Source organism: Xyrauchen texanus, chromosome 46 (genome assembly GCF_025860055.1).
Source record: "Xyrauchen texanus isolate HMW12.3.18 chromosome 46, RBS_HiC_50CHRs, whole genome shotgun sequence".
Classification (NCBI taxonomy): domain Eukaryota; kingdom Metazoa; phylum Chordata; class Actinopteri; order Cypriniformes; family Catostomidae; genus Xyrauchen; species Xyrauchen texanus.
In genome coordinates this window covers 9,382,720-9,410,245 of record NC_068321.1, presented here as the reverse complement: position 1 = coordinate 9,410,245, position 27,526 = coordinate 9,382,720, and the positions used below count along the sequence as shown (strand labels likewise).

The window sequence follows — 27,526 nt, the reverse complement described above, 5'->3', positions numbered from 1 at the left end:
GACTGGCCAAAACTATAGTTTGCTAATATTAAATCTGTGGAGTGGTTAAAAATGTCATTTTAATGACTTTTGTATTTACTAAGTGTATGTAAACTTCTGACTTCAACTGAATAGGTCTCAATGCAGCTAAGTGCATTCACTCTTAAAATGCATCCAAAAGTTCAGTTTCAGGCTGCAGAAGATGTTTGGAAAACTCAACGTGTTTGGCAGACATGGGTAAATGGTAATCAATACATAGATTCAGAATGTAGAATGTATAATTGTATTTTTGTATTGTATTTACTTTGAATCAGAATTATTTATGCTAATATCTGATGAAATGTCTGTAACATCTCAAAAACATGAATAGCCAACACTCCTGGAAACATAAACAATTTAAAAAAAGCCTTTCTATAACTTGGTATTATTTAAAATTTCACACCTTAGTTCAGCTGTCTACATATGTGGACATCACTTTTTAGGACAACATTTTGCTCTAGAATTGTATTTATTTATTTTAGCATGTTTATTAGGTGCTACTAGTTACAAATAAAAAAAGAAATGGAAAATGCACACTGCAGTCACCTCTCAGGAGGATATAGTAAAAAGCCATGTGAAGACTAAATGTGTTATTAGGGCCCAAGCACTGTAAGTGCAGAGGCCCTATTGTTTTCCTAAGGATTATGGTTAACATTCTTCTTTCAGGGTTTCAGAGGCTTTTGGATCCCTTAACATGCTCAAAAACACCTGAAAAATTGCACACACCGATGATGCGTGCATCATGTGATTTACATCAAAATTGACCCGTATGTTTGGCCTTGAAGGTTGATCACATTGATGTATCTACTGTGGGTCACAGTTGTAGCACCACCAACTGGCAGCAGGAAGTGTGGACCTTACAACAGTCTTTGAAAAAATCAATTTACACAAATCGCTTAAAAAATTGTGATGCATTGTTTTACTAAATCCGCCAGGAGGAAATGGGCTCACAGTGCTTGGGACCATTGATTGCCGCTTGCAGCTATATTTTCCTTTTGTTTTCCAAAGAAGAAAAAAAAAGTGACATAAGGCTGTATAAATAACAGAATTTTCATTTTTGGGTGAACTGTGCCTTTAACGAATAAACATTTTTAGCATCAGAGTTTAATTCTGCTTAGAATCCCCAACCTTTGCCTCCTCTTCCTGAGCTTTCTTCACGATGGCCTGCAGTTGAAGCTCTCGCTTAAATTCTGCGTGAAGCAGCTTCTCATCCATCATCTTCCTCCTCTGATCCAACAACTCCTCTTTCCATTTCCTCACCTCCTTCTCCTGAGAAAGAAACCAAAATCCCTTTAAAACAAGTCACTTCACTCAGTAACTAATTTTTTATATAAGCAAAATGAAGGAAAATATGTGTCTAAATGGAGCTTGTCATGATTAAATTTAATTAAAAGGAATGGTTCACACAAATGATAAATTCTCTCATCATTTACTCACCCTTATGCCGTCTCAAACTCTAATGACTTTCTTCCATGGAAACACAAAGATATTTTAATGGAGATATGATATCTGTTTGTCCATACAACGCAAGTGAATGGGACCAAATTTTCAAGCTCCAAAAAGCACATAAAGGAGCATAAAGGTAATCCATACGGCTTAAGTGGTTTAATCCATTTCATCTGAAGTGATATGACCGGTTTCAGATGAGAACAGACCAAAATGTAACTCCTTTTTGACTATAATTCTTGCCATCTGCAGTATCTTAGGCTCACTTGCACTTGCGCTTGACGCAAGAGCAAAACGCAGTACAGCGTGTGTACTTGGGCAGAGTTTATATTGATATTTTGGTCAGATTTGCTTCAGAATACATGGATTAAACTATTTGAGTCGTATGGATTACTTTTATGATGCCTTTAAAAAAAAGTTAGCTTGGAAGTGTTTATACCCATTGACTTGCATTGTATGGATATAATCACATTATATCTTCATGAAAATATCTAAAGTAATAAGAGTTTGAGATGGCATAAGGGTAAGTAAATGGTGATAGAATTATCATTTAAGGGTGAACTATCTCAAAATATTTAAAAAAGTAATAAAATATGTAAACAATGGTATCATAAATTAAAATTTTTGGCCCTTTAAATGACAGACGCACACACACAAAAAGATTTTTCAGGTTGATCCAGCTAATGTGCATGTGTGTTCTAGAGTACATAAATATGCGATTGACTCTTTTAAATGAAAGACGAGACTTTCATCCCAACAGTCATGTTGTTTTACAATTTCTCCCATTTTTTTTCTACAAATGATCCTGTTCCATCTTTTCCTCCACCTTGTACTGTCTGAGAAATAAAAGATCAAATCCCGACAAAACAACCTTTCCGAAACTGTGCAAGACAAACTTGTCAAGAGTTAGTATTCCACTTCAAGTCTGGATATATAAATACACAAAATTGTCTTAGATCTCACTCATCTCACAAGAATAGAGCCGAACAAAAACAAACACATTCTGCAGAGTGCATCACCCTGAACAGCTAAAATGGCTGTTAAGTGATTCTTTCATCATCTGTGCAGAGAGAATTTTCCCCTGTGGCCAAAACAGGCAAGGGGGACTAAATGAGCTGTGTCTACAGGTGTTAAAGAAATAATCATAAAAGAAACATACTCTTTCCATAAGTTTCTGTAGTTTGTGCGTCTTCTCGTCTCTCAGTTTGTCTCGAAGCTGCTGTGCTTTGAGTTGCTTCTCTTCATGTTTTTTCTTCGACTCCGCAATGGTTCTGACAACGACAGCAAACATTGGAAAAAGATTTGAGGTGCTTTGTATATGTAACTCAATGAATAACTCTTTAAAACATACATTTTAGTTAGCAATGCTGCTTTTGTTAGCATCCGCACAATGGAAGCAAGTTATGAAATTGTACAAAGTGAAAGACTACAGCATCTATTTTTTATTTACATGGCATTCTAAAAGGTGATGTGTGCAATTTTTCAATGTTAAAATACTTTGTGGTGCTTTCAACTAACACTTTTAACTACTAACATTGTTTGTACAACCAATGACAGAAAGAGTGTTAGAAACTTGAACAGTCAGTATCGTGTGGTGCTACAGAAATTACACTGAAAAAGAGATGCCACCATCTAGCACAGAAAGATTTGTAACCATTTCTATAACAAATATAACTATATTGCGGTTACCGTTTGCGTGAAGGAGAGGAGAGTTTCTCGTGCATGTGGATGCCGTGACCAGGTGGGCGGGCTGGCTCCTCCTCCACCATGTCACCCCAGGATGTGCTCTGACGCCAAGGCTCCCGAGCTATTGGAAAAAAAAGAGCGATGCAAAATTAGGTTTTTACTAGTAGTATTGATATATAATACGATGTTTGGCATTTTGAAATGGTCAACATCCAGTGTTAGGAAACAACGAAAACTTGAAAAACAATAAACAATCCTAGATTGCTCCCATTATCAAAAAAGCCAAATACGCTCCAAAAACATCTACAGTAAACAAGGGTATAGTGATAGTATAGTGAAACTAGGTCAGGATGACAAATAAGTAAATCAAAACAAGCCTGGAACAGCGTTCCGTTGTTAAAAAGTTGCCTTAGCACACTTTCCTTAATAGTAATATACACTCACTGAGCACTTTATTAGGTACACCTGCACACCTACTTATTCATGCAATTATCTAATCAGCCAATCGTGTGGCAGCAGTGCCTAAAATCATTCAGATATGGGTCAGAAACATCAGTTAATGTTCACATCAACCATCAGAATTGGGAAAAAAATGTATCTCAGTCATTTGGATTGTTGGTGAAGATGGGCTGGTTTGAGTATTTCTGTAACTGTTGATCTCCTGGAATTTTCACACACAACAGTCTCTAGAATTTACTCAGAATGATGCCAAAATAAATAAATAAAAATCCAGTGAAATGCCTTGTTGATTACCATGCCTCCATCACTTTATTATTGGTACTTTTCAAATGCCTTTTATGTCTAGATTTAACTGTTTAGCCTAGTCCTAGAGCCAGACTTTCAATATTAAACTATGAAAATCCATTATAAATATACTAATTATTATGTTTAAAACTATGACAGTCTAAACAAAGAGTGAAATAAACAAACCATTTTGATACAGTATTTATTATGTGAAAATGATAGAAACTTAAATGTAATTCAGCAAAACTGTGCTTGCTTAATATGAAATAAGTGATGTTTAAAGAAATTAAGCCATTTTTCAATACAAGTTCAGCTCAATTGACAGTATTTGTGGGTAAACACAAGAATAATTTCGACTCATCCCTTGTTTTCTTAAAAAGTTAGGCACTTACGGTGGAAGTGAATGGGGCCAATTTTGGAGGGTTTAAAAGGCAAAAATGTGAAGCTTATAATTTTATAAATGCACATACATTCATTTTTATGTTAAAATGCATGTATTTTTGAACTGTAAATTTGTTTAAATCATATTGTTTTGTCATTTTAGGGTTTGTTGACAGTAAATTGGTCACAGCAATTCACTTCCATTGTGAATCACTGGAAAAAAAATATAATTTGTTGCTTTTTTTAAAGAAAAGGGACAAAGGGACAAGTCAAAATTTATTTTTGTGACAATCAATATTATGTATTTTATTTGTATTATGTATTGTACAATGTATTGATTGAACCGAGAATATTCCTTTAAGGTAAATACCAAAGAGTGTCATTTCCAATTAAAACGTACAATTTCCATCACTGTCATTCCATTTTCTATTAAGCACAATACAGAATTTGAGATGCAGAGAAAAATCACACTATAGTGTGAATTTCATGACTTTCAAAATAGAAAGAAAACACAACATACACTAGTGGACATTGTTTACAGTCCCAACAGTGAAGTTCACAGTGTTAAAAGTGCCTTAAGTTGAAGAAACACCCACATATACAGTTAACTTAGTTAAATACAGTTAACAATGAACATGTCAATGGCGTCATTACCGTCATAATCAGCTAGCATCTCACTCCAATCTAAATTCAGGCCACAACTTCCACTCCCGATACTCGCCTTGAGGAGAGGAGGAAAGCAAAATAACAAAATGGCATTAAATAAACATTTAAAAATACAAAATAAAAAAAACACTAGCAACAAAATGTGTCATGTATGTCATCTTCTACTCTTTTGATTTTATCTATACTCTATAAAACAATGCTGATAAAAAAAAAAAAAAAAGCAAGACTTAAGTAATTAGGCTAGGTGGGTCTAGTTTTGATGGTTTTGGGCAAGTCAGGCTGGAAAACCAGCTGGCAGACTAGTTAAATGAGCAAAAAACAGCTTAGCCAGATCTGTAAGACCAGTGAGACCTGCTTAACAAAAGATTGACCAGGCTGGAAGTCCCACTAGACTAGCCTAAACTAGTTAAGACCATCAGTTCATCTTAGGCTGGTTTAAACAGTTTTATATTTAAAACAGGGAAGCATTGTCATGGAAATTACTAGGGTGTCGACGTACAGAAAAGTCACTCTCGTTGTCCGTTTCCAGTTCGTTGTTCTCCGCCTGAATTTCTCGTGTCAGCTGTTCCTCCTCTGCGATAGCACTTGCGATCGCCTCTTCATTAGCTTTTTCCAGGCGGTCAGCCAGCTCTTCCTTCTTAGCCAAAACCTCAGCCATGGACTGGGGCTGACAACAGGCACAAAACATTTACAATTAGCCACCAACCCACCACACCAAACTGAGCTGTCAAACGCATGGAGCACCTGACAGGGAAATGTGCGGTAAATCGGCAAGTTAGCCACACCAGGACTTTGAGTACATGCCCAGGCAACATGGCCAGAACAACTTCAATTAAGACATGGTGCAATCAACTCGACACTTCATACAGAATTAGGCTAGACTGCAATTTCAGAAATGCAAATGCAATACATTTTCAAACATTTCTTGTACCGCAAAAAGTTTGCAAATGCAGAAAATGCTGTAAGACGCACTTAGAAACTGAACTGAGACAGAATGAAATGAAAACACAGGCACACGCCATAAACGCAATCAATCACAAAAAATACGCATGGGAAAGCATTCCAAAATCATGCAGCATACAACCATAATAAGGGCGTGGGGCTGGGGGTGGAATTCTTATTTGGCACTAGATCACATTGATACAAATAAGATCTCAGATAGACAGGAAATAAAAGTTGCTGGAGAAGTTTTCCAAAACAACAAAAATTGGATTGGTACAGCTTCGTTAAAATCGATGTGAGCAATCTAGTTTTGTATCACACTAGCCAGACTGAGTTACTGTATGTTTGAGATCCTGTTATGAAAACTAAAAAGTATAGGAGGACATTTTCCCGCCCTCGGACTCTGACTTTAAAGGTTCCTGGTTCAAGACCAGCAGGTTTAAAGGCCCCAATATTCTTCTAGTGAAATTGAAGAGAGGAGTGTGATGACATTTAAAGGTGTTTTTGAGTTTGTAGCGGTTGCTTGAAACAGATTGCAGCATGAAGCTTGAGGAAACTTCTTACTGCCATTGATTCACATCATCAATTGGTGACCCAGTGCTCCATCTACTTTGACGGCAATTTCTTTTTACAGTTTTTATTTCATCACTCAGTTGAGATCAGTCAACATTAACACACTAGAGTGCAAACTGAACTACATCGTCTACTACTTCGACAATCATTCGTGTACATTTTCCAAGACCATCTAATATGATCTTTTTTAGATGAAGTCAACAAAAGTCTAAAAAAACACAACAACAGATGGTAAACTGTGGACGTTATGGTGGCCATCTTTGGAATGCTCACGAGCAGCTATTTTTCTATGTAAAGAAGCGGCATACAAGTGCAACTCCCATCTACTCAAATGGGGAAAGACCAAATCTCCAAAACGGTCGGTCAAGTTTACAATCAAAGAACATATTTCAAATCACCAGTAAAATCTGAAAACACTGGAATCATAAATTGTGATTCTTAATCTCAGATACGCTAAAAAAATATTTCCCAGCTTGTATTGCTAATGCCATGCGTGTTCTCAAGTTGTTTGACATGCTATGTCTGTATCTAAAAGGTGATTAGCTCTTTTACCTGTAATGCGGGACTTCCTTTCTACATCTGTTGACTGTTGGCCGTTCCAATTTCTACCATTCATTTTAATAGAAGAGGCCCATCTCTGCAAATTTATCTCTGTTTATGGTCACATACAGCATGTTAGCATTAGTGCCATGAATAGGAGCATGAAAAATTACATTATCTTCTGCATACGTTACTTTAAACCATTACAGAGTGGTTAAAACAGCTTCTTTTACTGATCTCATGAATATAAATAGATGAGGCATATAGTCAATTGATAACCGATTTTAATGTCACATTGGCTAATGTTTTACATGTAGTCTGTTGACAGGACAGCATGCGTGTCATATTTAAATGTTCCTCTATATGCTGGCGAAGCAGGCTATACTGTTGCGAAGCGGTTTCAACCATCTTAGCTCTGAGCAAAGAATGATAAAGAACTTCCAGTGAGTTTCAGTGGGTCCAAAGGGAAGCCAGTTTTTCTGGCCTTAGACCACATTTTCTTGTGTGGAAATACACAGAAGAGTCCCAGATTGCACCGTGGCTTTGGCACAGTGATGAAGGAAAAGGGGTATCAGCTGTCGTAAAACATCAAACACAAGATATTCTGGAAAACAATTACCTGAGAGAAAAGGGTTGATTCTGATTTTGGGGCGGTAACAAAAGAGGGGTTTGTTGAGAGGGAAACCTTTTTGCTCATTATACATTCCTTCTACTAGTGCACCTGTGAGTCTTTATGACTCGTGATGACTGGTAAATTGCCAAAATATTTTTGAAAAAGTATCCAACCAACTGCCATCAGAGGCCACAGCACTTGACCCCTCATTTCCAGAACTTGACGAGTGAACAGTATGCCGAATGTCAATTTCGAGACGGTCGTGGGAGAAGACGATGGGAGCTGTGCTGAGGTCAGCGTCAGACGTCATGCTAATGAGCGCAATTTCTTTCAACGCCATGCCTGTTGGTCTACAGTCTGGAGCCTAAACAGAGCAGGGCTTATCTGACCCACCCAAAGAGGTGGTATCTGAACCTCGGAAGCAATAAGTCCAGATTCCGACATTTATGCCTCATCCATCTCCATTGTTTCAGACTGGGTTTTTGTACAGAGGCCAAGACCCGTTGAGTAATGAACACTGGTAACTCACAGAGTGTGTTGTGGTTCTAGCCTTAATTAACTCCTCTGAGGTTTCTCTTAAGTGTGGGCGAGAGAGACGGGAGACAAATGGAACGCCAAAACAGGAGTCAGCATCTCACTTCTACAGCCACCACATGTTAAGAAAACATGCCACCGATTGGCGTATGTCTGTGGGTCAAGTGAGCTAACCCAATCAATTGTAGAAGTTTTGAGAATAGATTTGAAGTTCACGCAAAACATGCATACTCATGTCATAATTTTTCACCTGTTGAAAAGAGATTTGTTTAATGTTTTACAGTTCTGATCTGGAATTGGAAAATTCAGACACTCCTTCTCCACCAACAGAGTGCCAGTGCTGGAGCTCAAGTGATGTTCATGATTCCACTGACATCATTGAAAGGGGTTGGGATAATGCCCTGATCACATAAAGGCCACGCCTATAGTATAACTAGACTGCACAAAACTAGATTGCTCCCATCATAATAAACAAAGCTGTACACACCCCACGTGCCAAAGTGCGACACAATGCAACAAACATTTGGTTAACAGATGACGCATTTTTACTTTTGTCGCACTAGAAAAGTTACTTCTTTGACTTTAGTTTCCCGTGCACCTGAAATTATTTTAATTAATTATTTGTCTACTATGAATTTAAATTTTTATACATTTAATTGGAGTTAAATAGAGTTTTGGGAGGTCAAGGCTCAAAGGGAGTACAATGAGACCCTAAAGGGTCAAAACCAGTCAAGTCATCAGCAGACACTTGACAAGCCTAAAATAAGTCAGAGCAACATTGTGGTCATTTTTTAATTTTAGTTTTACAGTTATAAATTTGTATATTAGTTTAGTTAATTTATTCATTAATTTTATTTAAATTAATAAAAGATGTTTTCAGTAAGATATTGTTTTAAATTTCATTAACTTTAGAATTACACTTGCAAGCACTTGCATATATGTCCTGGTTGCTGAGAAAGATAAGAGGGAGGGAGGTGGGGCGGAGGGGGTAATCCTGCCTCGTCTGGAGGTTTTTGGGATTGACTTTGTTTAGGCGGGAGTCCTGACCCTGGCCTGTGTCTCTCAGCACTCACAGTGGAAAGTTCTGTGGGGTCCAGCAAGTGCTCTAGTTTCACCACTTCCAGGGGAACATGGACCACTGCCGTTGCTTCTGCCATTGGTGGTGCGACCTGCCATGCTGACCCCTCAGTTCCTTGTTCCCCTTCGGTCTGCCCAGGGTCCAGTTCCTCCAGTTGGGAAAGGGTTGGAGGAGGGGGGCCTGGATCAGAGGCTACAACAGGGTTCTGGGCCTTGGAAGGTGGAGAGGGTGGGGGTGATGTAGGGTCAGACATGGGTGCCGTCGTGTCCTCAGAGGGGGTGCTGATGTTCTGCACAGGCTCTTCAACAGTTTCTGTTAGGGGCTGTGCAATACACACACAAATGCATACACAAACATAAATGCAAACATGCATGTCACAGCACTCCTTGCCATGTCTTCATGGCAGATCATTGGCTGATATGAGAACAGCAATAAAACAAAACACATGCTAAATAATTACACAAAATCATGCATTTCAAAACAAACATGTACATACCATGAACTGTATAAATCACATTCATGCAAACAAGTTAAAATTACACTCAAAATCAAAGCAACTATAAGCTCCGTTTCAAATTCTAAGCTGCCTATAGAGATGGGATTTTAAGGCATCATAGGTGTATTGCCAACATTAAGGCTGTTCAAAAAAGTAGGCAACTTAATTATCTTGCCTCTTACGATACCTTGCTTTGGCCAGTTTCTAAGGCAGCATTGTATGCATCATTCTTTGCGACAAGCTCAGTGAAAGAAAGAAATTAAAAAAAAATGGCGCATGAGGCAAGAGAATTGTTGGTTATAAATAAATGTACATTTCTTGAAATACTGAAGAGATAAAAGTAGTTCAGTGTATTAAAATTATATTTTCGCCCCCAATATTTGTGCGTTCTTCATTTTGTCTGCTCGGCATTAACTTAGCAACATGCTAATGCAAAACTCTACTGAAATCAATTACAAGTGGGGTTTTCTTTGCATATCGCAGTTTTTGCCTATGCAGAGCGTTCCAAATCAATCAATTATGATGTTCCAATTCATTGAGGATGTTGCCTTTGGTGGTGATGGACACTAAGTTTGGTAACAGCTAGGCTTCGGCATCTTTTACAAATGCAATGTAGGACATTGAATTGTCTATAATCATAAAAATGTATAAGTCCTCTATCAATCTGATACATGTCCAAAATCGACGAACACTTGATACTGCAGTGACAAAACAAAGTGACAAAACGAAAACAGATTGGAAGAGAATACATTTTGATGAATAATTAATGAAGGGGGGCTGGTCAACGTCAGTACCTCGATGATGGGGATCTTCTTCGTCTCTTGGCTCTGCTCCTGTGAAATGGGTTGCTCTTGTTCCCCCACCTCCTGAGGTTTGTCCTTCGGTGAAGGCTGGAGCTGCTGGTTCTCCTTATCACTGTCATCTTTGGGGCTTACATGGGCCAGGACAGGGCTTACCTTGGCCACCATAGCGATGGAACGGGGCCTCATGGAACGCCCACGTTGAACGGTCTCCCAGCCCTCTGCATCTTTCTTTGCTACGGATTGATGGACACAAATTACACAGATAAACTGTGCAAAAGTTTAAGGCACTTGTGAAAAATTTTGCATAGTGAGGATGTCTTCATATATAATTCCATAAATAGTTTTCATTAATCAAATAACTTCATACAAAGTCCAGTACACATAAAAAAAGCTAAATCAACATTTGGTATGACCACCTTTGCCTTCAAAACAGCACCAACTCTCCTAGGTTTTCTTGGTTCTAGGCAGATAGGATGTTCCAAGCTTCTTGGAGAATTCACCACAATTCTTCTGTTTCTGTTCAGCGTTTAGGCTGAATCATTTGCTTCAGCCTCTTAGAGATGAAATAATAATATTATCGTGCCGATAATAGAATTACCGCCGATAATTTGATACGGTTTATTTGCTTGAGGCTGAAAATCTCTGACTGCCTGCATCGTCTTTCTATCAGGCAGAGACTTGGACAGCCCCAAGCGACAGTGCGTATGTGCATACACAACGTCTGTGTGTGAGTGAGAGCAGGTGAGAGTCAAGCTGATGTTGCTCGGTTTGGATTATTTTAACATCTCTGCACCTTGTTACATTAATTTTGGGTCTGGTTTTAATTGGGGATCATCTGCTGCGAGTAACGACGTGCCAGTTCCCATATTCTGTTTATGTTTCATGTGGCAATAAATGAAAACGTGTATGTATGTTACTTGGGGGTGATAATTTTCAAATATTACCTATTGAAACATAGAATGTGGGAAATTGCACATGGTCACTTGCAGCACAGCACTGCGATTAAAACAATCCCCAAAACAACCGAACACGGTTCATAGAGTGGCTTGAGATAGTTTGAGAGTGAAACGAATGTACTTGTATTTTATGATTTGAGAATTTTCTAACATTATGACTCATGACATGATGTATGATCACATTTCATAAGTTAAACAGTGGTACAGTCTGGCTGCTATCATAAATATTACACCATGTATACTTTACAGAGAATAGGGTTTGTATTGTGTGTTTTGTTGTTTTAATGTCCGTTACATGCCGTTCATCACCTCATTTGGGTTGAATGCATTATTACAGCTGTTTGAAGTTCATTACTCTCTCTCTGTGAGGGAGTCATCAGCATTACCGTAAACACTCATATAATCATATGTTATATATAACAGCATATTTGAATGAGAATTACATGATCAGCATTTGTTTTATAGGCCCATTTCTGGTTCATGTTACATCAGCCAAACCTTAAATAGCAGTAAGTCCAATTTCCAAGTTTTTACATGACACATATGTTTCAAATGAGAAGCTTTTAATGGATTAGCTAGCAGGTCCAAATTAAAGGGTTAAAAATGAAAACTTCCATATCGGTGCATCCCTAGTCTCTTCATGTAATCCCAGACTGACTCGATATTCAGTGGGGGGCCCTGTGGGGTGCCATCTGTTGCAGGGCTCCTTGTTCTTCTATTCTATTTGCAAAAGGAGTCTAAAATGTATATTTCCTATTGACACGCTGAAGATATAAAAAAAATAAAAACATCTAAAAAGACAAATGTTTTGGGGAATTTGCCCAAGACTTTTGGACAGTACTGTAATCTCTGCATTATATCGGCCAACTGTCACCCTTCTCACTGGATACTGGAATTGGTATTGGCCATTGAAATACCTATAGTGCCAGTGCAATACTGCAGATATTGTTGACTTTAAGACAAATTGCTTGTTCTATTTGGAAAAAAGCATCTGCTCAGTGAAATATAAATGTATAGCAGTCGACCTCTATTTGTTAGAACTCCTAAAAACCATAACCTTGAGAAACGTATTTGTTTTCCAAAACTGCGGCAATAGCAATATAAGACACAAATATTCCATTAATTACCACATTTATTAACATTTATTATTATTATTAATTATGACAACAATATAAAATTCCACCAAATTATATAGAGTTTGCCTTAGAATTTGCTGTACGCGGTTTACGATTGCCAAGCAACAAATTCATTAATAATGAAAAATGATCACAGGTGTGTGTATATTGGCTACTTTACAACAGTGTCAAATGTGGCTCTAAACACATTTTAGAGCTGCCACTTATTTTTTTTTAAAGATCAGTAACAGTAAACATCAGTTCACCTGGTTTTTCAGGAGGGATGTTGATGGTTTGACTAGGCACTGGAAGAGACTGGGAGGACTTGACTCGGTCAGCCCAGCTGGGTCCAGTGTGGGAGAGCCGTGATACAGCCAAAGTGGGAGGAGGACCCCTGTAGATCAGATTTTCTTTTTAAAGTTATCCCATTTTATGGGTATAATCGCTCTCTAGCTATGTATCGTTGCATCAGGTAGCCTCTAACATTTGGAGTTAAAATGGAACTGCTCATACATCAGACCATGGGCCCTCTGTCTTGATCGATCTCCATTTCCAACAGCATCCAATTACAGTGTAATACAGACATGGATGCCCGTGCCTCAGCAGTCTTTACCCACACTTACATCTGCAACCCCACAATCTCAGAAAAAGGCCTGGGAAGAACCCTGCAAAAATTGCATTAAACAAAACGCTTAGGCTGTTGCAGATCGATTCCCACCCTCCAAGGCTCTGCCAGACGGGTGTAGTCTTTCCGGTCTCGTAGCAAGCACAAGATATGCATCATATCTGCCATTGATTTCTCCACTGGAGTATTCAGTGGTGTTTTAATAGCATTATCAATTGTCTTGCTTTCACACTATCAGTTAAAAAATGCAACTAATGGAGGGAGGAGTTGAGAGTATCCAAAGTTTGCCAACAGAAACGACAGTGTCAATTAGCACATTGCGAGCAGGGATAATGGGTTGAGGACAGACTGCAATAGAAACACTATGGCTGAAATTAAGGGGGAAAAAATTATTCTGGCACTTGTGAGCCATATGTCCTGGTGTTTTAGTCCATGTTGAGTATTAAGCGTTCATTGACATGGGAAATACCCCATATAGGGATGGGCATGAGTACATGACTGCAATGATCATTCATTAAAAGCAATAATTGCTGAACTTCAACAACTTTCAACTTTCAGCAAAACGTGATGCAACAGCAAATGTAAATGTGCATTTATCAACAAATAAATTTAAGTAAAAGCAACTTGCTTTAACTCGAGATCTCAGCTGATTAATATGTCAAGTACTTAAGACCAACATTCAGTCACTTAAAGCTACAAAGAGAAAAACTCACCTTGTGGATTACGTTACTTGAACAGTATGATAGTGATGTGTGATATTTGACACTTATTTACTAAAATGCAGCGTGATAAGTCATTTGAATAGAATATTTGTACAAATGGTATATTAAACTCATCATTGCTTAATCAAATTTGTACTTTCTGTGCGGTCTTAAAAAGAAGCGCCACTGGATGTGACCTACCCAAAGTTGAGGGCACGACGAACACCGGGTGATGGAACAATTCGGTCCGATGAAGGGCTGGGCATCACATGACGCCCTGGTGACATCTTTCGAACTTCCCAAGCCAAAGATGTTGGCCTGCGGGAATGAGATACAACGTTCACAGGACTGTACCGATTCCGAACAGACACAAACACGGTCCTGTCCACATGTTTGATTGCTAAAACCAAAAACTCTTATGTGAATGTAAATATTTACCAGTAATTTGCCTGATATGAGAAAAGTTCATTCAAAATGGCAATCTGGGCAATAATATACAAATTGGGAGGCAACATAAAAGCTCTATTCTTTATACCTTAATCAATGAACTAGTGTTGTGGTCACTTACACATTACGTGAAGGGGTGAGCCAGTAAAACAATGAATCACCACAAATTACTTCTCAATGATCAGCATGTAAAGATTGCAATTCAAACTCATTGTAAAAGACTCACTAAAGTACTGTATTTGGTGAACGTATTATATCACCTGTTCTGAGCATCTGTTTTCTCCAGCTTCTCCTGCAGCTGGATCCAGTCGATTAAAGCTTTGAAGTCTCGGACATAGTTATCCAACATCATAAGAACCTCCTGTGGGAGAGCATATGAGCTTATATACATTTATAGAAAAAACTAACATTTTATGTTAGGAGGTCTAACATTTTAACTATAGCTACTTTTCCACCATAGGGCCGAATGGTTCTCGTTGACGAACCGTGGCATTCTGTACGGAGCTGTACAGTTATCGTTTCTATTCCCATAGCGAAATCAGAATTATAATGGACTGACAAAGCAAGTGATCAATCGTAAATTGCCACATCACTACAAGAGTCCAACAGAATGGTTCTCTGTCCTGAGTACGGTTAGCCAAACTTGCAGAGAAATCCAGAACCAGAACGGTTAGTAATCATACCAAAAACACAATTACTCGCCATACACAGAACAGTTTAGCTTAATGGTGGAAAAGGACTTATTATGCTGTGGCATATTGTTAAATATCTGATAATCCAAATGTATGAATGTTGAACTTTCCGAGGTTTGATAAAGGAGCAATAACTATTGTGCCCTTGAGCAAGGCACTTAAGCCTGGGTTGCTCCAGAGGGGACTGTACTTGTAATAAGTGAACTTATTACCTAATGTGTCTTCTAAATTACTACCTACTAATTTTGTATCTTGAAACTCATCCTAAAAATCTAAACTTTTTGAAAATCATATGTGTCAAAAATTGTTGATGGCAACAAATGTTCTAAATTAAAGTCAAGGCAAAGAATATTCATTTTAACAAACTATCACTTTCATATCAAAATTCTCTACAGACCTCCTAGAGTGGAGCTCTGAGAAGCACCTCTCCAAAAAACAAAAAAAAAAAAAAAAAAAAACAAGTGTGACCCCAGAGGCCTGTTCTGACCAGGATAGAGGGGGAGAAGAGCCCTCCCACTCTGACGGCTCTTTTGTGGCATGTCTGGAGGAACAATGAGATGAGCCCCACTTGAGACCTCCGGCAGAATCCAGCAAACTCCCCAGGTAAGCGGAATCCCATACCGGCCCCCGTTTCTTGTTCACACTGAGGGGTGGATGTAAACCAACACCCGGTTGTCTCCAGAAAGAAGTGGACATCTGAAGCCACTGGAGCACATCTCACACACCCTCCCACTCACCAGAGAAGAACTCCATTCAAAAATGCCAGGAGAAGACAAAAACAAAAGGATGGGGGCCAAAAGAAAAGCAGTACTGCCACTCTCTCTCGCCTCAGTGGTCTTCCACAAGAGGTGCGGCTGAAATTACCCATTCGCTTTGCAAAAGGGGGCTGGTAAATCTGATTGGGGCTATAATCATTTCGAGTTACTGGCAAAGAGTGTGCAGTGAATGATGAAATGTTCATTGTCTATCTGATATTCAATCTGGAAGTGCCATAAGGACTCTGGGGAATCCCTTGGCTCCAACAAAGACCCTAGAGATAAAATGTGCTGCAAAGGCCTGCCACAACACAGATTAGAACAGGCCTTCCAACCCCAGACCTACCACAGGCTCAGAGTCTCTTAAGATTAAAAGAAACCTGCTTTGCAATTCTCAAATCTGTTAAATACTGTCCCAACAACAGCCTTGCCAGTAAACTTTAAACAAACCTCAGTTAGACCCTTTTGAGACCCAAAAAAATGACGGCAAACTCACAGAACATTGTCAGGGCTTGTGAGTGAGTGAGTGAATTTGTAATTTAATGCCATGCCAGATCTCATGGCTATTGTCATGGTAAAAACAAGTTAATACATTTCTGGGTACAATATAAAAAAATTTATATAAGGTTTTAAAATATATTTTTGATAGTGCACTGATCCCATTCAGTTTGCCATTTGTTGATGATGTAGGAGATTATAGTTGGTTTGAGGTCTGAAGGTGGTATGGAGAGTGCTTCTTTTGGTCAGTGTTTGGGACTGACAACCGCATTTACTTACAGGTGTGAATCTCAAAATGTCCCGTTCCTACAAAAGCATACAGTAGCAGCTTGAATACTGTCTGTATGAAAGAATAACTGAAGTCATACAGTGACTAAAGCAAATATAAAAGATGTTAACTTCCATAACACAGAAATGTTTGGTCAAAAATGTGGTTACGAGTCCTGAAAATTTAAGGGTTTCGGTTAGGTTACAGAATGTGGTTGTCACTTTGGTAAATAACTCTAACTGTGTGTGAACTTGGCCAATAAGGGCAAACTCTGAAACTGGTATTTCTCAGTGTAGCGATAGCCTCTTCTATAAGGTACGTACAGGATATAAGTAAAGTGTAATGCACAAGACAGTCTGAAACTGATTCTGCAAAGTCAGTCTCATCTCACAATTCTGGCTATTATATATTATAATATCATAATGTCTTGAATAGTGACATATGTATCACAATGTGTATCATATTCTGAGATAATTGGCAATACCTTTTTGTTTTTGCTTTGCTGTTAACTTCAAAATAGCTCAGGTGCCTACAAATCTGAACCAGGGTCTGTCGTGTGACTGATGTTCTGGATTAGATGGTGGACAGGCAGGCGATGCTGCAAAACAGGAGTGTGTGTGATTGATGGATGGTAATAGGGGAGTGGCAATCGGGAGGAAAGGTCCATGGTGCTTTTAGTTAATAGAGGAGTCCAATGAAAGATGTGTCCAGCAGCAGGCCTTTTGATTAGGGCTAGTTTACACACTAGGGCATGGAGGACAATACTTTCCCTCAATACAACAGCTGAGAGAATAAGTGTGGGTGCAAGGAAGTGAACAGAAAAATCCAGCTAATCCAGTTGATTGGTTAACAATATCCTAACATATGTAGTACATCAACAGTGAAAGAAACGTTAATATTTAGTCTAATTCCCTGCTGAAAAGAAAATGGCTAAAACTAGCCTTAGTTGGCTAGCTGTCCTTTGGTGGTCTCCTAGACTTTCAACTGGCTGTGTATGAAGCCCAGCAGGCCTTCCAGTTAAACCAGCTTGGCCAGGATTGGAGAACAGCTTAAACCAGCTAAGACCAGTTATTACCAGCCTAGACTTTTCCCTCAGCAGGGTTAAAACAATGTAGCTACTTTCCAGCAAGAACAAGCTTTCATTTAGCTGGGCGGACAATTGGACCAAACATTTTTTTTTTTTTTTCCAGCAAGATCTACAGTGTTGTTATATAAAACGCCTGATAAGAGAACTATTATGAATTTAATTGAGCCTCAATGGATGGTTATTAGGTCAAATTTTAAATTGAATAACTCCTCATGCCAATAAACATTTCTGATGCATTACATATTTCCTGACACACACACACACACACACACACACAGAGAGAGAGAGAGATCTTGTCTCCTCCATGGGCTGATCTGACATAAATCAGGCCTCAGAAAAGGGAGCACCTGATAAGAACTAATTAGTCCTCTTGGCTGTGGGTTAAAGATGTGGGCGGTACTTGAATACGAGGATAAATCAAGCAGCCAGACCAATCAAGTGTCAAAAGAGCAGCAAGCACCAGCTGAGGATACACAATCAGATGCTATGTCCAGAACAGCATACTACTATTATTATATCTGCTGTTTATACAGCTAAAGTGATAAACCGTAAGAGATTTCAATTATTTTCTTTTTGTTACATGAAGGTCTCATTAAAACCAAACTGGAAACGTATAACCATGTTGTCATTTATATTTGGTACTTTTCAAATGCCTTTTTTAAAAATGTACAGATTTGAATGTTTTGGCCCTTGTCACAGACCCAGACTTTCTATATTAAATTATGAAAATCTATTATAAAAATACAAATTATTACACAGTTAAAACTATGATAATCAAAACAGAGTAAAACGCAAATTATTCATTTCAATATCTATTCTATGAAAATTATTTCTATAAGTTTTTCAAAAAATACAACTGTCCCTCCAGTTGTGCCGTTATTTCAACCACACCAAACAATTTTGCATTCATTTATTTGATATTTTTCTTAAAAGTGCACGTGTTCAAAGAGTCTACAAATGTCAGTGAAGAGCATCTCTGAGATGAAATAAGATGTGTGAAGAAAACAATGAAAAATTAAGGTAAATCTCACTCGAGCAGAATATTTTTACTGGGTGTTATTTCCAATCAAGCTGTACTTTTGACAAATTACGCAAAAAGTGTGAATATATTATTTAGGACACATACAATCTTAGCTATGAAATTAGCCTTAGCAAGTCAGAGGCCATTTTATATATAAAAAAAAAAATATATATATATATATATACACACACACACACACAAACACACACACACATATACACACACATATGCTGGAAATAACATTAAGGTGTAAAAATAAATGTATAGTAAAAATGCATTTAAAATATTGATCTGTTTCTCACCCACACCAATTATATCGCTTCTGAAGATATTATAGATAGTATAGATTACTTATATGCTGCACTTATATGCTTTCTGGACCATCAAAGTTCTGGCCACCAGTCACTTGCATTGTATGGACCTACAGAGCAGAGATATTCTTCTAAAAAATATTGTTCAGCAGAAGAAAGAAAGTCATACACATCTGGGATGGCAAGAGAGTGAGTAAATTATTTTTGGGTGAACTATCCCTACAAAAGCATTTTGTGTACTGTATTCTAAAAAAAGTCAAATTAAGAGGACATAATAAATGAAATATGTTATGTGCTGTCTGTTAATCTTCAATTCTGTGTCTAGCTGTTATATTTTTGAGAGTACTGCAAGTTGTTAAGAGTGTGTGTGTGTGTGTGTGTGTGTGTGTGTGTGTTTTTGTGATTTACGAGGACAATTTTGTAAGTTACAAACTGGTAATTACAAGGTTATTATGCTATAAATGTGATTTATGAGGACATTTCTAGTGTCCCCATAATTCAAATTGCTTAAAAATCATACTAAACAATGTTTTATTGAAAATGTAAAAATGCAGAAGGTTTTCTGTGAGGGTTAGGTTTAGGGGTTGTGTTAGGTTTAGAGGATAGAATCTATAGTTTGTACAGTATAAAAGTCATTATGTCTATGGAAAGTCCTCATAATGATAGGTAGACCAACGTGTGTGTGTGTGTGTGTGTGTGTGTGTGTGTGTGTGTGTGCATGCAATAAAACTACAGTTGACAAAGTTTGGCAAACACTACAAAGAAAAAGTATTAGAAAAACGTTCAAATTGACCTGAGAAAATTTTGTCCGATCGGTTGCTATGTCCCACTAAACATTTGCAGGTAAACACACACACAGGAATGTAAAAGCCTTAAAGTGCTCAATCTCAGATTCTTATACATACATATACATGTACCATACTCATAACTGTACGCTCGAGTGAATGTGTGCATGTTTGGTCGGTTGGCATAGAGCACTGGTGGGACACCGCTCCAGGGGACATTTTCCTACTGTAGGCCTGCAGTCTCTCATTATACAGTCCTCTACTGTCACATAGCACTGAGCTACAGATCTCTGCTGGAGCAAGGACACATACAAAAACATTTAAACCAAAATGCCAGAGAGTGTGAACACACCCGCCGGACATGGCAACACGTGGCTGGATCCCTTATGCACATTTGCACAGTCTGTCAACATTATAACCACAAGAGGCTCTGTTAGCTATACGCGAACGGTTGGCCAAACCATGCTCAGCATAATTCTAGATCACACGCCAATCGATATATCAGAGCCAGTAGTGTCGAGCGCAAACCAAGGGCCCAAATACAGCCTGGCGCCATACCTGCCAAGGTAAACACAGCGAGAGCTCTGAGATGGGCCGTGCCAATCCAAGCTAACATAGTTCAAACGAATGTTTGCTGACACAGGTCCTGAGACCGAACCGGACACAGGAACACAGTTGATTGACTGTTGAAGTGACAAATCGTTATAACGATCATTGCGTGCTGAGAGGGCATTGGTCATAAAGGCTGATTGTGGAACATGTTTTGCAATCAGCTTTTTTCCTTTACTAAAACTAAACAAAAGAAACAGGGGTGGAAAAAGTGTTTAGAGACGTCACCTAGACCTTGTACCCCCGCCCCCCCCAGGGGAACACACACAAACACACACACACACACACACACACGGCAAAGGTGGGGGGACCTTTGTTTACACATGGTCATCCATCTCCACTCCCTCAAAAAAGACCCTAGAGAGGAGCAGTGATGATTCTCTCACCAAACCCCTTTCTGACACAAACCAGAAAACAAAAGGAATGTGAGGAGGAGGCAGGAGAGATTCATAATTCTTCACTCCCCCTAGTGGTCAGAGCGAGTAATAGCAGCCCATGCATAAAATCCTAAATGTGTACAACTATCTATCTTCTGCTGAACACAAATTATGATTTTTAGAAAAATATTTCAGCTCTACAGGTCCATACAACACAAGTCAATGTTGACCAGAACATTGAAGCTCCAAAAATCATATAAAAAGGCAGCATAAAATTAAATCATAAAACTCAAATGATGCAAGTGAATGGTAACCAAAACGTTGAAGCTCCAAAAAAACTCAGCATAAAAACTTTTGGCAATTTGCATTCTTCAAATGACAGACCAGAGGTCTGCCATTTCAAATGGAGTGTCGCTCTGCAGCTGTGTGGAATTCCGACCATTTGCAAAGGTGGAATTTTGGAACTGATTTGAGCTTCGGATATGTTGAAATATTTGTGCGGCTTGATCGCATGTGACCACCTGACTGAATGTGATTAATTAAAAACAATGAACAAAGCCAACCTCCCTACCCTAAACCTTAAACCTAAACCTAGGGCTGGGCGATAAATACAATTTTATTATAAATTTCAAATTTGTTTTTACTCCGGCATTGAGCGATTACGAAAACAAGATAATCGAGATAAAACGATTATTGTGCCGCAAAGAAACACCCCAGTGTTACATCTTTAAAGCATCCTTTAATAAAGTTCAAATAATATGAGAGCGGGTTATGAAAATAAACTCAGAAACTGAAGAGAAAAGTTCTCTGTGCGGTCAGTGCCGCAACTAGGAGTTGTGTAAAGTGACATGGGAAGATACAGAATCTTCTCCTGGCTGTTGCACACTCTGACGCTGGGACTCTTATCACTCGCGCACGTTTGCTGCAGCTAGATTATAACGTGATGGCTCTGCGACATAGTGAATCATAATATATGTGTCACGTTCACGGTGTGTATATTATCAGAGAATGTTGAATATAATATTTAATCAGGGCTTGACATTAATGCTTGTCCAGGACAACTTAATTTTTGCAGGGGCAAGTGAAAGAGAATTTTACTTGCCTGACCGGACAAGCAGACTGATTAAAACATCATTAATGAAAAAATAACCAGCTATATTTGTGATAGCCTAGGCCTGTGTCACTAATTAGAAAGTTCATATTCTTATTCTGTTGTTGAAATGAATCAAGAGCAAGTCATTTTATAATTCGCTAGAGATCTAGTAACAGCTGTACCCTGTTTGATTGACAGGCAGCATATGTGTGTGCTGAACATGCGTGTGTTCCGAGAATGCTCGTGATAATGCGCACCTGAATGGTCAAATACATTTCAAACTCCGCCAAAATGCCCGTCATGGTGAGGTATTCATGTAAACACAGAGAGTGATGTCTAAAGTGAATGTAAACAGTGGAGAATAAAACAGATATGTATTAAAATGTCGGACTGCTAATAGACCTGCTGCCGTCTTGTGTGCCATAATAATCAAACAAGAAAACAAGAAAATACTCACTGCTGTTGACTGAGTAACTTCAGTAGCTTTAAAAAATATGAATGTATTATAATCATACAGTGAAGACCAGTAGCAGTTTTATGTTGCATTTCATTCTGAATGTTAACTTGAAACTTTTAAAATCTGTTAAAAAGGCAGTTTTCTTTCATTTATATTTGATGCTGTGGTTTTGATTTTAAAGCTGGTATTGAGATTAGTCAAATTTCACTACGATCTACTGAAATGTTGGTATTGTGATAATGTATAGCCTTTATTGTACATGGTAGATCTTGCTGCAATAACATGATGAAAAAAGTAGATCTCATTCCATAGATGTATGATCATCTCTGTTATGAATGATGGCGATGGAGGCTTTTCTTTATTTGACTACCATATGTAACGTAAAATATATACCATATGACAATAGCCTCCTCTCCTACTCAGTGCAGTTTACATTTCAAGTTCAAGGAAATCCATTGTTTTCCACAAAATCCACAAGTTTTCTTTTTAAGTTCAATTAATGCATGATGCTTCCAAAGTCAACGAGTAATCGTGTTAAATAATCGTGTTCTCAATATTGACCAAAATAATCGTGATTATGATTTTTGCCATAATCGAGCAGCCCTACCTGAACCTAACTGATAGTGTCATAAAAAGCAAATGTGAGATGAAAAACACAATTTCTGAAGCAATCACGTCATTTTGTGGTGCTTCTATGACACTTTGGGCTCACGTGTCGATTTGTGTGCTCTTTACTACTTGTACCCCGGGCTTTTGTATTGCACATGCAACACTCAGTCAATCAGTTGAGCTGCCGAGCAATTTGATTACACTCCAGTAGTTGGTTGTGTAATGCAAACATTAAAATGAGTCATGTGCTATAGTAAAACTGTTTCTATGTCTTAAGATATCATTGTGTTAGAAAAAAAGCTAAAAGTAAGTGTTTATGAACTGATAATCTGTTCTTTTACTCGTGATTTGTGTTAAAGTGTTTATTTCACCAGGAAATTGCATACGGGAAGGCATGAGGATGAGTAAATGATGAGAGAATTTTTATTATTGGGTGAATAATCCCTTTAAGTTCCAGATAAAGAATTCCCATTGAAGCAGCTTTGCAATGTTGGCTTTTTTTATATTTGAGGGATGAGACAAATTTATTTTTTGTATGAATTAACATTACACCACAAATCCTTTCGATTGAGCTTAACTTGCACTGAAACCAAATATTATTCCCATGAGATTTCCAGGCCTAGAAAACAGAATTTTAAAAATGAAACTATTTCATGGCTAAAAAGAACATTTTAATATAAGTAGAATTTGACTGTGATGCAATGGTAATTTTCTGAAATGAAAGCTGAAAGCATTTCCTCAGATTCAAAATGTTCTTGCCAACAAATCCTCAGATTATTATAAACAAAGAAATTGTATTTTTACCTCATCACTGTATGTTTTTAGTAAAACTTAAATACATTTGAAAGATATAGGTCTGTGTGTCATACATGAAGAGGGTTGTCCAATTGTACCTTACACTCCACCACACTCTGATCTGATTCACAAGTCACGTAAATCTCGTCCACTGCCCTCCGCAGGTTATCGAACAGGAAGGCCCAGTATCGAGCTCTGAGGTCCACCTTCCGTGGCTGTCTGGTTTTGGTGGGGCTTTTCTCAGTTCCTTTGTCCAGTATCGACCCATGTGCATTTTTGCAGTCCAGTGCCATGTTCTGTAAGGACAAAAGACACTATGACTAAATGTAGGTTTTTCATTTTTCAATACTGATACGGACTGCTTGTTTAAAATCTAACGTCTACACTTATCAAAGTACGTGTTTTTTTTTTATTAACTGTAATGTGGAAATTAGGATGCCACTGATAAGCTGGTATTAAAAGATCTCTGGCGTCCCCTACTGTACAGTTTTTATAAAGGATATTTCTATTTTTCCTCACAGGTTAAACCATCACTTCTTTCAACATCTCTGGCAAGGAAGCTCAGGAAGCCAGGAAAAAACTAAATGTCAGGAAAGTTGTTAAAACATTGAAAATGACAAAATAGGAATTATCTAGTGACCAAAAAACTCATAAAAACTTATATTTTCTTATATGAGAAAGAAATTAATATGGATTTGGAATGACATAAGAGTTAGTAAATTCTGACAGAATAAACTTTTGAATAAACAGTACCAGCATACAGTTTTCTGACCTGGTCTGTACTCATAAAATAGTTTATTAAGGCTCAAAATCACAATGTATGTTCTGGCACACAAATACAAAAGAAGAATTTGTTAGTGAAAAATTAGACAATTGTGTTCTCGCTTAAAATGCTCATTCTTTGTCCTTGTCTTAAAAATTAGACAGAAGACCCAAGAACTCAACACCTTGTTTCTTTTACGAATGAAGGATTCCCACCTGTTTTTTGTTCCTGTGGAGCCCAGCGTTGATTCGCTGAGGTCTTGCATTGCTGTTTGTGTGATTCTTCGATTTACCTGCATGTGAGAATAGAACAAAGATGACGGAAGACAAATTAATCAAACTTATTTTTTCTTAAAGGGACAGTTATCAGTTATTTAACAGGTATGGAATTACATGTGGGTGAGTAAATGATAACAGATTTCCATTTTTGGAGAACTATCCCTTTAATTTGATTAAAATATCACAGCGGAATATCAAACTTAGGTGCTTAAACTATAAACGTTTAAATGACATAAATTCTACATGAAAATAGAACCTTATGGCTCTGCAGAAGAATGTCTCCAAGTGATCACAGGCAAACTCAAATCATGACATTCACCTGTGCAGAGCAGCATTGCCGAGACAACTCACGTAAAGTGTTCCTCTGCAAGTTGCTTGCAGTTTTAGATTTCAACCACATTTATTGTGCTAGAAAGCCCAAAGTTTTGTATTTGAGCTTTTTAGGGATGCACCGATGTATCGGGCACTGATATTTATCGGCCAATTAATGACCAAATTAAAACCATCTGCAAACTGGTTAAGCATGAAAACGCAGCTATGAAAAACAGATTTATAATTATCATGCAGGACTTGCAAAACATGTTTAGAAGTATAAAATAATATTTTTTTTCTTTAACATCAAACATCATGTTCTGATTTTTAGGGCTGACCCCTGATAGTCAAACAAAGTTTGGTCGATGAGAAGAGTCTTAGGGGGCTTTCACATTAGCAAAATGAGCGGAAAGGGTTTACTTTCGTGCGTGTGTGTGTATACACTTACCTTGACGAAAAGCGGGATTGACGCACACGCACTGCAAGCAGAGAGATGATTTCTGCTTGCCTTCGCAAAAATTGTTTTCGGCGGACAGCCTGCTGTCTTTTGAACGATTTCAGTATTTTTGCGTCAGACAGACGCAAGTGTGTTTCTGTATCTTAATGTTGAAAACAAAACCAAAGGTTAAAAAAAAGAAGAACAAATGTGAACCGAGCAAGTCTATTCATTGAATTTTGACGCCTTTTCATTTCGCGGTTATCAAGCAACACGATTACGCACCAGCTGCAGCTTGATGACACAAGCGTACCGCGGTTCGGATACAAATATATAATGTGAACACAGTCCATCGGGGGGAGGGGGGAGCAATCGAACTCGGGTTCGGAACAGGCAATCAAATCAAGTGTGAAGTCGACCAAGTTTTGATTGGCTGGTTGGTCTCAGAAAAAAACTCCACATAAAAACAATGAACACCGGTATTACCGCTGGTTGGACGCTAGGTATTATGGGGTAATTTTCATTAAGCAGGGTTAGGGTTAAGTCTACACAATACAGCAAGACACCTTGATTTCAAACTTTGAACTTTATTTTGTATTTATTTTAACCAAAAATTCAAATGAAAGTCCAATTAAAATGATTTTGAAAAATGGTTTTACAACAGTTGTGAAGGGCAACATCTCTCTGGCAATGAACCTTCTTCATCCATATATATATCTATATAGCTACATCAGCAACCTCTGGGTTGAGGGATCAGTGAATATTCTTGCTTTAGTGATTTTGCATTGAAATTTTAATTATTTAAAAAAATTTAAAACAAATACATTTCTATATTCAAATTGCACCCCAAATGAAACAAAAAAAGCAATTAAAATAATGAAGTGATCAAAAAAATTATGTGTGTATGTATGTATATACACTCACCTAAAGGATTATTAGGAACACCTGTTCAATTTCTCATTAATGCAATTATCTAATTAACCAATCACATGGCAGTTGCTTCAATGCATTTAGGGGTGTGGTCCTGGTCAAGACAATCTCCTGAACTCCAAACTGAATGTCAGAATGGGAAAGAAAGGTGATTTAAGCAATTTTGAGTGTGGCATGGTTGTTGGTGCCAGACGGGCCAGTCTGAGTATTTCACAATCTGCTCAGTTACTGGGATTTTCACGCACAACCATTTCTAGGGTTTACAAAGAATGGTGTGAAAAGGAAAAACATCCAGTATGCGGCAGTCCTGTGGGCTGAAAATGCCTCGTTGATGCTAGAGGTCAGAGGAGAATGGGCCGACTGATTCAAGCTGATAGAAGAGCAACTTTGCCTGAAATAACCACTCGTTACAACCGAGGTATGCAGCAAAGCATTTGTGAAGCCACAACACGCACAACCTTGAGGCGGATGGGCTACAACAGCAGAAGACCCCACCGGGTACCACTCATCTCCACTACAAATAGGAAAAAGAGGCTACAATTTGCAAGAGCTCACCAAAATTGGACAGTTGAAGACTGGAAAAATGTTGCCTGGTCTGATGAGTCTCGATTTCTGTTGAGACATTCAGATGGTAGAGTCAGAATTTGGCGTAAACAGAATGAGAACATGGATCCATCATGCCTTGTTACCACTATGCAGGCTGGTGGTGGTGGTGTAATGGTGTGGGGGATGTTTTCTTGGCACACTTTAGGCCTCTTAGTGCCAATTGGGCATCGTTTAAATGCCACGGCCTACCTGAGCATTGTTTCTGACCATGTCCATCCCTTTATGGCCACCATGTACCCATCCTCTGATGGCTACTTCCAGCAGGATAATGCACCATGTCACAAAGCTCGAATCATTTCAAATTGGTTTCTTGAACATGACAATGAGTTCACTGTACTAAAATGGCCCCCACAGTCACCAAATCTCAACCCAATAGAGCATCTTTGGGATGTGGTGGAACAGGAGCTTCGTGCCCTGGATGTGCATCCCACAAATCTCCATCAACTGCAAGATGCTATCCTATCAATATGGGCCAACATT

General features: G+C 38.3%; 1 protein-coding gene across 3 annotated transcripts in view; it reads right to left on the bottom strand.

The window, feature by feature from the left end:
* The window catches only part of scaper (S-phase cyclin A-associated protein in the ER), a 157,385-nt gene that overhangs the window by 111,372 nt on the left and 18,487 nt on the right, over window positions 1-27,526 (bottom strand). The window contains exons 3-14 of one of the 3 annotated variants that reach the window (XM_052119901.1): window positions 24,700-24,776; window positions 23,820-24,017; window positions 14,625-14,725; window positions 14,119-14,235; window positions 12,858-12,985; window positions 10,512-10,753; window positions 9,217-9,543; window positions 5,441-5,608; window positions 4,930-4,996; window positions 3,154-3,271; window positions 2,624-2,735; window positions 1,147-1,287 (exon numbers count right to left, since the gene is read on the bottom strand). In XM_052119901.1, the coding sequence (XP_051975861.1) occupies window positions 1,147-1,287; window positions 2,624-2,735; window positions 3,154-3,271; window positions 4,930-4,996; window positions 5,441-5,608; window positions 9,217-9,543; window positions 10,512-10,753; window positions 12,858-12,985; window positions 14,119-14,235; window positions 14,625-14,725; window positions 23,820-24,017; window positions 24,700-24,776 (1,796 nt within the window). Of the gene's footprint in view, window positions 1-1,146; window positions 1,288-2,623; window positions 2,736-3,153; window positions 3,272-4,929; window positions 4,997-5,440; window positions 5,609-9,216; window positions 9,544-10,511; window positions 10,754-12,857; window positions 12,986-14,118; window positions 14,236-14,624; window positions 14,726-23,819; window positions 24,022-24,699; window positions 24,777-27,526 lie in introns of all 3 variants that reach the window. The other 2 variants (XM_052119902.1, XM_052119903.1) reach the window with 2 other exon arrangements.